At 40.6% G+C, this 13,854-nt stretch overlaps 2 protein-coding genes across 2 annotated transcripts; one reads left to right on the forward strand and one right to left on the reverse strand.

Annotated features, from left to right (window-relative positions):
• Positions 1–541: 541 nt before the first annotated feature.
• st8sia1 (ST8 alpha-N-acetyl-neuraminide alpha-2,8-sialyltransferase 1) lies at positions 542–9,299 on the reverse strand. Its single transcript, XM_049761073.1, has 5 exons — positions 8,698–9,299; positions 5,528–5,672; positions 3,659–3,768; positions 3,092–3,184; positions 542–2,803 (listed from the first exon to the last, which is right to left on the reverse strand). Exons 1-5 carry the CDS (start codon positions 8,877–8,879, stop codon positions 2,341–2,343), a joined length of 993 nt encoding a protein of 330 aa, XP_049617030.1. The 5' UTR covers positions 8,880–9,299; the 3' UTR covers positions 542–2,340.
• Positions 9,300–10,191: 892 nt separating this feature from the next.
• LOC125992418 (troponin I, slow skeletal muscle) lies at positions 10,192–12,739 on the forward strand. The gene is made up of 7 exons (XM_049761448.1): positions 10,192–10,440; positions 10,727–10,765; positions 11,653–11,694; positions 11,759–11,890; positions 11,949–12,038; positions 12,254–12,436; positions 12,505–12,739. The coding sequence occupies exons 1-7, from the start codon at positions 10,207–10,209 to the stop codon at positions 12,604–12,606; spliced, it is 822 nt and encodes a 273-aa protein (XP_049617405.1). The 5' UTR covers positions 10,192–10,206; the 3' UTR covers positions 12,607–12,739.
• The last annotated feature ends 1,115 nt before the right edge of the window (positions 12,740–13,854 follow it).

Raw genomic sequence — 13,854 nt, forward strand, 5'->3', positions numbered from 1 at the left:
GGCTGGGATAGGCTCCAGCACGCCCGCGACCCCCGTGGGGACTAAGCGGTTCAGAAAATGGATGGATGGATGGATGTTCTTTCAGCTTGCTGTCTTAAGTGAGTGTCCTGAAGCAGCAGGCAGGAAACTTCAGTAAAACCTCAGAGCATCGGGGAAACGAGCACTGTTTTGCAGAGCGGTTCATGAACGACTTCATAAGGAACCATTTTCAGCATTTTGGTTTTATTTGAATTTATAAATATCAAATTCTTATATCAAGTGATTTAGATAGAGGACTTCCGTGCAAGGTTTTATATGTTTGTGCTTCCCTGATTTTGCATGAACGACCAATGCCCTTGCGGGAAACCCTGCTAGTTTATCTAGCTAGCTAATTTACCTAGCTAGCTAGCTAGTTTATCTAGCTACACATATGTATTATACTTTCTAAATAATTAATGGAATTTGACCATTAACTGGTTGAATTTTTTCGTCCCATGTGGACGCGTGTATGCTAGATAACGAGAGAGGTCATGAGACAAGAAGCAGCAGTCAGTGGCGGACATCAGCTACAAAATGAAGCTTTAATCTAAATCTGAAGCGGCAAATAACATCACAATGTGCTTCAATTCCCAACAGTCCGCAGCCTCTAAGTAACAAATAGGATGGAATGGGCACATATATAAAAAAAAAAAAAACAGTTTCATTAACCACCACAGCAAAGTCACATGAGTGTCATTCACTAGCACACACCTTTACACCTTTACATTTTGTTCAATTCAATAAATTAACAGAGATCATGTCATCAGGCTGATCAATGGCGCCCATAAATGGAATTATCCATTCACATTGAATTAAAAAAAAGGCACTCAACCTTCATCTTGACCAAAATAATAATGAACATATGAGAAATGGCACATTCTTGCACAAAACAAACAAATCAGCAGATTTATCAAGCGCACTCTTCTGTCCACAAGCCGCTCTGAAACCATTATTTGGCCTTTGTGCACGTGCACAAAATCACATTTGTATTTAAAAAAAAAAAAAAAGCATCAGTTGAACATGAAATAGCAACAGCGCTACTTACAGAAAAGAAACTTTGAGCTTGTCGCAAAAAAGTCATTGCGAGCGTGGAACTGATGCTTCCTCGAGGATCCTGAGCAAAAACAACAGCAAGTTTTTCTCCTTTTTTGGCAAATGGGCCCAAAAAGCCAAGTAATATGGCATCTAGACAAAAACAAACAAAAAATGCAGGGAGAATCCATCAATTCAACCACTTGTGGGGTGGTGGGTCAGCTGTGCCCTATCCTAGCTGACTTTTGGACTGGAATCGCCAACCAATCATAGGCCGCATAGAGACAAACAAGCACACTCATTCACACCTACATACAATTTCAAGTCTTCAATGGACCTAACATGCACATTTTTGGAATGTGGGAGCGAAAAACCCCACGCAAGCACAAGGGAGAAGAAGGGATTCGACCCCAGAACCTCAAAACTGTAAGGCAGACATACGAATCAATTTTACACCACTGTGGAAAGCCGTTTGGGCATTTATTTGATATCCTACTAGTGCAATGAATGGTCCATGTATGAGTATGTTGTCCTCACTAGTGAAAAGATTAAAAACAATTTTAAAAATTCAGAACAACGTAATACTAATGTCCAATCTACAAGTCCGCAAATGTCATGAAAAAATAAAAATCTGCCAATATTCGGCAGGATAAAATTCCGACAATTGATTAATTGATTGATAAACTAAAAACATTTATAATGAATGGTTTAATTAATTTTTTTGATTGCTTAACATTAAACATTATCCACAAGCAAAAAATGTGACTATGTCCTTTCGTTTTTAACTTTACGAGAGAGAAAAATCAGCGAAAATCCGCTGGGTTTATTTTGCTTCCGAGAGGGAATGTTTTAACGTCCTTAGTTTTGTTTTGTGTTGGAATAGTTTAATGTGCAAACAAATAAGAATTGAAAGAGATGATGTGGATTGATAAAATCTGCCGGGCGATTAATCGGGCCCAAGTCTGCATTGTCTTAGTCATCAAAACAAAGCACATAGTACATGGGGCAATTCAATGCACTAGTATGGTGTTGAAAAGATGCTCAAAGGTCTTTCCAAAGGCCATCGTGCCGCCAAGCAGGAAAAATCTTTCCACCCATCCTCATCACCTCAATAGTCATCCGGGGAGTTCACAATTTCCGAAGCTCCTCCCCCCTAACTTCTGCTGGACAACTGGGAGTTCTTTAACGGCCGCATCGGCCCCATTTGTCAAGCAGATCTAGTAACAACACCCCCGTCCTCGCCGGTCCCGAGAAGGTGGCATTAATATTTGACGCCGGGACTGCGGCCACCTAACCGCAGTGTCCCAGATTAACACGGAGCGTCCCGCTCTTATGCAGCTCCCACAGCTGCACGAACTCCTCGGACATAGTGTGGAACCAGCGGTAGGGCTGCATGTCGTCGTAGTAGTGGTGGCTGATGGGCCGCTCGGCCAAGTCCGCGGAGAAGGGCCAGAAACCGTAGACGCTCACTTCGTCGCACAGGCCCAGCGCTAAGGTGACCATGAAGAGACCCGTAGAGAGGCGCCGGGCGTGCACACTGCGGGCCTTCCAGAACTGACCCACGTTGCGCAGGAAGGCAGGGTTGGCGAAAAGCATGGTGAGGTCGGACGAGGAGTCGGCCAGCGCGTAGGTGGCACGCAGAGATGGGTCGGTGCCGGGACGCATGGAGAAAGCCGGCATGTAGACGAAACTGGTACCATACGCTTTCATGCTGTCCACAAAGGCCTTGCGGGACCACATCAGGTTCTGGAATCTGAGGGGACATTTCATTAGATACACCTGCACAGTCTACATAACTACTATTGCGTGATCAATTCTACTTGTAACTAGTCGCGCACATATATTCTTTATCCTCTGCAAAAAAAAAAAAATTTACTGCAGTTTACAGAGTCACCTAGTTGTAAAACTCTTATTTGCCTGTTTGCATTAAACTGCTCCCTAGTGGCCACAGCATGCACACTATCTCACCAAAACTGCTATTTTTTCCTAATCAATAATCCATCATGACAATTTTTTTTGTTGACGTCAAGCGTGCGCTCACCTCTTCTCGATGATGCTGGGGTTGGCGGTCACCAAGTGCGTTTTGGTGCCCACGTCCTCCACGTATTCCTTGGAGAGCGGCGGGAGGTTACACCTGTAACACACAGAAAAAAAATATAATGATTGGAATCCATTTCCTTGTGCTGTATGAGATCATCATTCGTATAATTGGCAGTTTAACAAGCGCCACGACTGGTTTGGGTGTGTCATGCAAATAACTGTCAAACTTGCACGACTTGCTGGGTCAGGGGTTTCTTTTGGCTTACATTGAAACATGGGAAGTAACAATCTAATCAGCATACATAAAAAGCATGACTTGCCTTGTATATTTCAAACAGGAAAATTAGAAATATATGAGTTGAAATCACTTTTATATAGATCCACCAATATCTATCCACCAAATTATAATGAGATTGGTTTAATTGGGACAGGGCAAAGTTTTGCATAGCTATGCAAAGTAACCACCATGATGCTACGTTCATTCAAATTAGCGCAGCAGTGAGTCAAACCGGAGTTCCTCCAAAGCCAAGTTGGAACGGCTCGGGAGACAGATGTCGGTGGACGTCACCTCATGACAAAGTCGGCCTGGTCAATGTCGCGGCCGCATTGGCTGTGCCGGAGGATGCCGCCATTGCCCACCACTGCGCACTTCTTGAGGGGGAGTGGGAGGGGGTTGGCCTGCACGAATGTAAAAAACAAAAATTTTTTTATATAATATCTGTATTTGTCCTTTATTGAATTGTAAATTACTCAGTGCTAAAATAAATAAAGCAGGAATGATTCAGCTCGTCATCTCATTGAAATGTACCGTGCAGAAAATCCCTCCGGAAACATGTCTGGCTTCTAATAACACTCACACGTGCACACTCCTCATCTGGTTTTACTCACAAAAAAATATGTTCTTAAAAGGTTGGAGACAGGGGATCTGTTGTTGGAGAAATACCAGATATGAGATTTTTTTTATTTTTACTGAAGACTGATTTTCATCATTTAATTTACATTGACGTGTGAAAAAGTGAACAGCACTCCTTATTAGCTTAGCATCTTAGCATAAGGCTAACAAATCAAAGAATTAAAACTGCTCTATTGCTTTTTTTATTTTTAAAGGTACTGAAAGTCTTTCTCCTCTGGGCAAGGAAAGCCTCAGTCACAAATGTGCTACCTGAAACATGTACTGCATATTCTCTGTGTGACCAAACGACTGTAGTCTCAATGTCTACTTTCCTTAGCTAATGCCCAAATACAATAAAGGAGCTTAGCATGAAAGCTCGTCTGTGCTGCCAGCATTAAATCGCGGCTCTTTTGAGAGAGGGGTGACAGTGTGAGTGTGCATCCAATGTAGCTAAACAGGTTTGTAAATTAGGCGCTAAAAATAGACGCACGTTGGAGAGTCACGCGGTAAACGCACAGAATCATGTAACGAAGAACCAGGAGTTATGCAAATGAGGCATTTATTGCTCCGTGAAATGTGATATTCCTCATAGCGCTCATTACAGAGAGACTCATGATTTTTTAAAAATGATTCTTATGTGGTGGGAAGCTGCAATTGTTTGTAATTGACACTCCAAAACAACAGGGGGCAGTGTGTTTTGAGGGAAACACGCAGGAAGTTCTGACTAATTTATTCGGCCACATTCCAAACTGAACACATAGTACATTCCATTCAAGTTTTTGTGGTGACACCCAATAGTCACAATCTGAATTTAGTAGCTTCGCAGCTAAGCTAAATTTACGAGCACCCGTGATAGCTTTCAGTTATGCTAAAAAATTGATTTAATGCTAATAAATTGAATTAGCATACTAACCCCATGACCACCAAGTAAATAATTTGCATAGCCTTTGCAATGGGAAAGGTGAAGTGCTGAAAATGTTTATGGAAAATAATTCCATTAGAACTCAAAATACTGCAATTTCATTGTACAATTTGCCACTAAAAGCCTTTCAGTGAGCCCCCGGCCTCACCTCTCGAAGGTTTAGCATAGCCGTTCTGCTTCTATTATGTCTATTTCTATTCACCTCCCCCTTCATGAATGAGCATGCACAGCTCGCGTCTGCAAATTAGGGTCAAATATTCATCACACCGCTCCATCCCCCTACCCCCCCTTCCCCTCAAGCCGGATATTAATGCGGCGCTCGGAGGCCTCGGTGATCGTCTGAATTATTAGAGCGAGCCCAAAATACATTTAAAACAAGAGAGCCCAATTTGTTTTTGAAAAAAATAAATATACACACTCAATAGGCCCTTTTTTTCCCATTGTGTACTTTAAGACATAAGCGGGTAAGTGGAGGGAATCTCATCTCATATTATTGACCGCAACCAACTCACCCCCCCTCCCCTACCCACCCCTATGATTCCATATCATAAAACCCACAGTAGCGTCATGTTGCGCTGAGTGCACGGAAAACAAAAACAGGCCCTCGCTTCTTCTTTGCTCACCTGCACAAACAGCGAGTGGGTCTCGTTGTTGACCGTGTGCGAGTGGTAGAACTCGCCGTCATACCACAGCACCTTGCCCACCGGTGCGTTCTCCTTGGTCAGCGCGAATAGACGCTGCGGGTCGCAGCAGTCACTCAGCAGCTTCCTGGGAGGGGCAAATTAAAAAGACCTCAAAATGAAATGTTTGTCATGTTAAAGAATTTCTGCAGGTATTAGCAAATTTAATCAAATACAATAATATATTTTTTCAAAAATGTATCACTATTGTTAATTACCATATAAGTGGGCAAGTATGTTAACCAAACACAAATATGGTTGCTTATGTAAAGTTAAAAAGATATTTTTCTGCTACAAGGTGGCATGAGCATCTCATGTTGATGAAAGGAATTGTACATTTTTCTTTTCAAATTAAGAATAAATTAATTGGAAAATGAAGGAAAAATTAATAATAAATTAATTGGAAAATGAAGGAATAATTATAATTCAAACTTTAATGACTTTTAATGCTTTTAACTGAAAAAAAATGGAAAATGATTAAAAAAAACTTTTCATCATTGTTTTTCTTCACTTCAATTGCCCTCATAGTTTTTTTTTATGGTATCAGGCAATTATTTGATTAAGCTCTTTGGAGAACACTTTTTATATCCACTGTGGCTTCTTTTCACCTGCTTTGTAAAGATTTATGGACTGTCAACAACTTTAACAGAAATTAATAAACAATTTAAATCTACCTACTAAAGTCTTTCTTGATTGTGTGAATAATTTTGCCAATTGGTGCCCGTTTTTTGGGCTTCAGCAACTTCCCTCAAAAATGTCTGCGTGCGTGCCAACTTTTTTCACATACGTACCAAAAAGGGGATTGACACATAATCGGTTGATCGTTGGGGCTTGATTGAATTTTTTTTTTATTTTTTTTTTTTATGTAACCGGTACATAAGTATAAGCAGTACTGCAAAGAATAAAAAATTCCACCAAATTTTATCCATCATGATAGATTTTTGTAGTTTTTGGTACAAAAAGTAATCAACTATAATTAGTACAAAAGTGAAATATCCTGATGGTGAATTGAAGTTTTTTCGCCTATCTACTTAAGCATAAGAATTTACTGGAATTTTGTCAAAAATTGAAGTAATTCACTCTAACTAGTGCAGTGGATGGATTTCAGGCTAATAAATTTTGTTTTATGCAAATTAAGATTGCCTGCTATTGAGTTAAGCCTCTTATAAAATGTCAAAAACTAAAGCGCTTCACTACAATGAGTCGACTGCACATATACGTATTTTGAAGGGTAGTTAAAGTTTCTGGAATGAAAACTAATACAGTTAAGGACAAAATTATTAGCTCCCTTTGAAAATTTCATTATTTTTTTAATATTTCCTGACTGCTACTTACTAGAGCAATGAAATTTTAGCACAGCATTTATGAGCATATCCGATTTATTAGGAAACCTTCATTACACATAATTTTGCTCAGAAGCAGAACATTACATACAAAACCAAAAAATACCATGGTCAAAATTATTAGCCCTTTGGTCGATCTGTTGAGTTATATTCCAAAACACTGGTCTAACAAGTTGTTAAAACTTTGCCAAGCTCTCAATGAATGACCTGAAATCAAATCTAGAGGTTGCTTTCAATATTACGCTTGGCTGAAGTTAACCTGTGGTTCACATTAGTCTGCAATCATGGTGAAAGGAAAAGAAATTAGTCTTGACTTAAGAAAAATAATTGTTGATGCTCACAAGGAAGGAGAAGGTTATACAAGTATAAGTCTCAAGAACTGTAGTCAGAAGCATTATAAAGAAGTTCAAGGAAATTCACACTTTACAGAACAACAAAGGCAGAGGCAGGAAGCGAAAGATTTCAAAATCTTTGGAAAGAAAGGTAGTCAGAGATGTATCGAAAGATCCACGAACAACTGCCAAGACACTAGTTAATGACTTGGGGAAGTCTGGAATAGATGTCTCAAGAAAGACAGTCACAAGAGCCCTGCACAGAAATGGTCTGCGAGGGTGCAGACCAAGAAGAACTCCACTCCTTCAAAGGAGACACCTTTAAGCAAGATTGCAGTATGCTCGAGACAACATGGAGAAAGGCGATCAATATTGGAAGCGTGTTCTGTGGTCAGATGAGACTAAACTTGTCAGGATAGAAGGAATCATGAGGATTATGAGAAGATACAGTCTGCTTCAAAGATGGGTTTTGGTCGTCGTTTTGTGTTTCAGCATGACAATGACCCGAAACATACATTGATAATGGTGAAGGAATACCTTCAGAAGAGCAATGTCAATGTTCTGAAGTCGCCTGCACAAAGCCCAGATTTAAACCCCATCGAAAACTTATGGAAACAACTGAAGACCAGAGTTCACGCCAGACGACCATCAAACCTGGAGGAACTTGAGAGAGTTGCCAAGGAAGAATGGGCTGCAATTCCTCAGGAGACCTGTCTTAAGCTTGTTGAGAACTATACAAAACGACTGCAAGCTGTTTTCCAGCAAAAAGGATACACAATTGACTATTGATGTTAGGGGGGCTAATAATTTTGACCATGGTATTTTTTGGTTTTGTATGTAATGTTCTGCTTCTGAGCAAAATGATGTGTAATAAAGGTTTCCTAATAAATCTGGTATGCTCATAAATGCTGTGCTAAAATTTCATTGCTCTAGTAAGTAGCAGCCAGGAAATATTCAAAAAATAATGAAATTTTCAAAGGGGGCTAATAATTTTGTCCTTAACTGTATCTTCTGCTCTTGAGTTAGCCTCATTTGATGAGAATTTTGTAGGATTTGATACAAAACTGTACTATAATTGGAATGTATTTTGTGGTAACTGAGGGTTTTGGGGTGCAAAATAACACTGTCATGTAATGCCTGTCATCACACAAATTTTGTAGGATTACATACACAAAAAGCACAATTTTGTTAAAATTATATTTCGGGGTGGTAACTGAAGATGTGTTGCAATTCCCAATCCCCCACCCCCCACCAGCACACACCTTTTTCATTTTTTTGCCATGCTGGAGACATGCTTGGCTAATCTGTCGTGATAGGCATCTTTTGGAACGGGATTGCATTGGTGTGTGACAATCACTTTGATGATTCAGGTGATGAGATTTATTGACACAATAGGTGTTAAAGTAAACACAGAAGGAACGTGTGTGTGCGTGTGTACCTGTAATGGTCGATGCCAGTCTGGTTCCTCTTCCACGGGTGGTCCTGCTGCCTCAGCACCTCTTCCACGATGTCCTTGTCCCGGGGAATCCGATACACGGGGAACACGTAGTACCAGCCTAGCACCAGCAAGCATACCGCGGCCCACGCCAACAGTTTGACCCGGTAGCACCGCATCAACATCTTCTCCGCTTCGTACGTCTCACACGCCAAATGTCAGACGCCTTATAAGAGCCGAGTGCTGAAGCGGAGCCTCCGTCTCATGCCGCACACACGCAAGGCGGAGTGTGACTGTCAGGGGTGGCCGGATCGGAACTGGTGCTATGAAGCTTACCCTGCCGAACCGGTTTTGAGGGACTGTCGTTCCGCTCAAACAGCGAAGCGCGAAAACCAATTGCGGGATTTGTCTGCACCGTTGCCGATGAGCCCGTGCAGCCGTCTCCCTCGGCGGGTGTCCCGCCAAATCCACGCCCGCCAAGGAGGCGCTCCTTCCCGGCGTGGCTGCCTCACTCGTCTAGCGGACTCTTCTGGGGCCTCTGCGGGGCTACTGGACCGAACCTCCCCCAGAGTGCGGACCCCCTCTTTTTTGTCCTCCTGTTAACGCCCCCTCCCCCGAAACAAAGCCGTTCTGTTTGAAGGGGGTACCAAAAAACGGAAAAGAAACCTTCAGAGTAAAAAATATTGATATCGTTTTTTTCGTCAACGTCTCTCTTTTTGTTTCTTTTCACAACAGTTTTATCTTCACGCTAGTAGCAGTGCGAGTGACGTTTTAAAAATAATTTTAATTTTAATATAATTATATTAACATCAACTCAATTTTGGTTGTAGAGAACTTTAAAACCATTGTTACATGCATGTAGTTGTAGAATCAATCCAATATAGCAACTACGGCAGTTTTGCCGTGCAATTGTTCTACTGTAGTTATGCGTTGTGGAGAAATTGAACAACTAATACGATGAATCACGGTGTAATGTGAAGGAGCTGTAGTTTACTTCCGTTTCTAACATGCACGAACTTGATGGACTCCCCGGCAGATTTTAATTCATAGCTCTGCCGCCATCTGGCGGCCAGTTTGAGCACTGACACCTCCGCAGCTTTGAAGTGTTCTGAACGTCCATTCATTGTTAAAGCAATATGTTGTACGAGTTACATTTTCAATTTATCTATTTAAAAACCAAACACCAAATAGAATGTTTGACTGATTTCACATATTTGTCCGTTTTGAAGTCAATTCGTAGCCCTTAAAACAAGCGTGGTATAAAAACAATAGCCCACAATGAGAAGAAGTTTGTGACATCATCTCTTTTTGTGTGTTTGGGTGTGCGGAGTTGGGTTGCATCAGGAATAGCGCGTCCACCTGCTGAGGATCACTGAAGAGCAATGACAGAACACTCAGGATGGATGGACTGACAAACGGACAGACAGATAGATCATCCTTCTTGTATTTGCTGATCACCCCCTTTTTATTTCAGCCTCATTTGTATAAACAAGAAGCAAAAATGTGTCAACAATGTTTGTTGCAGTAACCGAGGCTCATCATGACTTATTCTTCCGCTTTCTTCCCCCCTGCGGCGGCGATGTCATAGTAGGTCATATATCAAGCCTGGGGCCGTGCCAGCATTCTTGGTGGACCAGACTTTATCTCGCCTGTTCGCTGGCTCATATAAAGGGGCCCATTGTCCGAAGGGGTCCATTGTTGCAGACCCTTCAACTCCGAGAGCACTACTCAGACACTCCAGGAAAGGTAATGACATATATTTATAAATATGTGTGACTGAGACTAATTTTTAAAAACATATCTTTATAAATATGTGTGACTGTATGTATATGTAAAAGATGTCCAATCTTTTTTTTTTATTTAAAAAAATGGAAAGAAACGGCGCTATTGTTAACTTCTTTATGAATCACGCACGATTTAAAACCAATTTAATATTTTTAATCTCCCTTCAGTCCCTCATTTGTTCACCACTCCACTTTAAAGTCAAACTAAACGTGGTTGCTTCATACTTAATCATATTTTTTTTTTGCAGATGCAGAGCAGAACAGCGATCAACGCCAAGTGGGATAAGGTGAGTGAGGATTCACACACCGCTAATCCTTCATGTTAAGAAAAAAAGGGGTCACGCCGTCCTTGTTACGAACATACGCCTAAATAACCGGCTTGAGCTAATCTGCCCCCCGTTGTTATCAGCATCCACGTGAGCTATTAATATAACTTTTATCTTTTCACATGCCACTCGACTGGCGGTTTACCCATATATGACATGCACTGCTGTCGGCGGTTAGGGAGAAGTAAAAGTAACAGCAAGTAATTCAAGGTTGACAAGTGTTACATTTGGTCTATGCTATCAGAATTTTGAGGGGAAAAAACTGTAACATTTAAGTTTTTTTTTGTTTACATGCATGTCCATCAGAAGGCTACGAATGTGACCATTCTACTGTCCCATTTTTGACATAAAATAGCTTTTGTATTAATTTAATTTATTGTAATTATTAAGATTATTCTGTATTTATTCTTGACTGGATTGTGTGTATTTTTTAGCCAAACGTGAACCATGAACTCAGCCCAAATTATTTGGATTTGTTATTTTCTAGTTATTTTAAATATTTAGTTCAAGATTTTATTTTTTTCCAAACTGAAAGAAACTACAAAAATAACCATCTTTTCATTTTTTTTTGTCAGTTTATTTGTGTATTTTTTTACTTGTTAAATTACTTTTTATGAGCGTTTTTGCAATGCTGCTTTAATATCATTCATTTGATGGTTTTAAATATTTGCATATTTAGTAATCATTCATTTAAATAATTAATAATGTTATTATACAAATTACATTTCGTTGATGCATCAAATTAATTAAAAAATATTTTCTGTTACTATTTATTTCTTGTGTATATTGGTTTCTGTATTTTGTTAAATTTTTGTATAAAAATAAAATTACATATCTTTTTGCTGCAGCCGAAGTCAAAGATCACGGCTTCCCGCAAGCTCTCCTTAAAGGTGAGTCACTCACCATAGACAGCATCAGGATTTTTTGATTGACATGCCCCTTTCGTCCAATCAGATGCTCCTCCTGACGAGAGCCTGCGAGGATCTGGAGAACGAGAGGCAGGAACGAGAAGAGGAGAAAGTGCGCTACCTGGAGGAGAAGCTGCCTCCTCTGCAACTGTCTGGGTTGTCGCTGGACGAGCTGCAGGTTTGTCAGATGAGACCGTAATTTTTAGAACCATCTTGAAATACCTTCACCTCCTCAGGAACTGTGCAAGGACCTGCACTCCAAGGTCGATGTGGTGGACGAGGAGAGATACGACTGTGAATACAAAGTCAACAAACACAACACTGACGTGAGATTTTTGCAGTATCTTTCGACATTAAAAATTCCACTTAAGTTTCTGTATTCAATAAAAAAAAAAAAAGAACATACAATATATGCAATAAAATATAGTATATATTTTTGGGATTGGGGAGTAATCGTAATTTACAATGAACAAAATGGGCAAGAGTCATGTTCTACTTTTAAAAAGAAAAATATACTTTTCCTGTAAATAACATCGTGTAGATACGTGAGCTGAAACTGAAGGTGCAGGATCTCGGCGGTAAATTCAAAAAGCCCGCCCTGAGGAAGGTGAGGGTGTCTGCCGACGAGATGATGAGAGCCCTACTGGGATCCAAGCACAAAGGTTCCATGGATCTCCGTGCCAACCTCAAGTCAGTCAAGAAGGAGGATGTCAAACTTGACAAGGTACGACCCCTCGACCCCCCATGTGCCCTTACGGCCTTACATTGCGGCTCACTCTCTGCCTCGCCCAGGTGCTCACGAGCGAAGTGGGCGACTGGCGTAAGAACGTGGAGGCCATGTCGGGTATGGAGGGCCGCAAAAAGATGTTCGACACAGGCAGCGCTGCGCAGTGAGGATGATTCCAACGTTGGGGTCCTGACGTGGAAAATGTAGGAATTAGCTTTCATGTTTGACGGTATGTTTTGTATTGTTTATTGGCCGGTTAAAGGGGAGATAAATAATTAAATAATTTTTCCTCATTTGAAATGGCATTCATCATGTTTTATATGTACCCTTCTAAGTGGATGACACACATTTTCATTTCAAAAACACCAGCGACGTGTACCGGTACGACTTTGTGCTACCATGACAACCACAAGCAGCGCTAAGTGGCAGCCTGTATCATGTTGAATATTTATTTATTTATTTATTTATTTATTTATTTATTTATTTATTTATTTATTTATTTATTTATCTAGCTATCTATTTATTTAATTATTATATTATAATATATAAATAGTCTAAATATGTAAATAATATAATAATAATTATTATATCTTATATCATTGAGGTAAAAATGCCTCCTTGACTCAGTGTTACAATACCATAAAAAATTCTGCAGTATAAGGTCACACCTAATTTTTCTATTCTGTGAGGCCCCAGACAGATGGTGAACACCTGGGCTTTTTATTTTTAGCCGAATAACCTCTATATCATTTTGTCTTTGGACAGCACCACACATGACACACATTTACTCGTCTATGAGCGGAATGGCTCGTCTGGCTTTCGTCCACGCAACCTTTTGTCATCCCAAGCAAGGCCACACCAGTAATAGCCTTTGGATATCTGCTTACACAAATGTATGAGGCATCCCAGCATTCACTTACAAAAGGACGGATGCGGACGCTCGCATCCATCTGCGGCCGAGCTCCTGTCTGCCCTTGTATGACCCCGTTGCTAAGCCGTTGACAGTCTCGTCTATAAATAAGCGAACCTTCACATAGAACAAATGCTCCAGGTGTGCAAAACACAAATGTTGACTTGTTGGAGGCTCATCCGGAGATGACGGACACAAGCAAGTGCGGCAGTGAGGCCCTTTTTCCAAGCCACTAGATGGTAGCAAACCACCACATGACTTATATGTGGACAGAAAAAAAAAAAAAAAAAAATTGGCTGTAAAATGAAATATGATATATTTTTGTGAATCTTATGGCACCCCCAAGGAAAATAAAACAGAATTAGTCTACAAAGAAAACCCAGATTAGCATCTTTTTATTCTAAACATCCACAACAAGTCATCTATTCACCACAACACTGGAATTGGGGTGGTGGGCAGCTGGTGATTAGATCCCCCGTGACTGGACGCCTTGGGGTCTGTTTAT

The sequence above is a fragment of the Syngnathus scovelli genome, chromosome 22 (genome assembly GCF_024217435.2).
Source record: "Syngnathus scovelli strain Florida chromosome 22, RoL_Ssco_1.2, whole genome shotgun sequence".
Classification (NCBI taxonomy): Eukaryota; Metazoa; Chordata; class Actinopteri; order Syngnathiformes; family Syngnathidae; genus Syngnathus; species Syngnathus scovelli.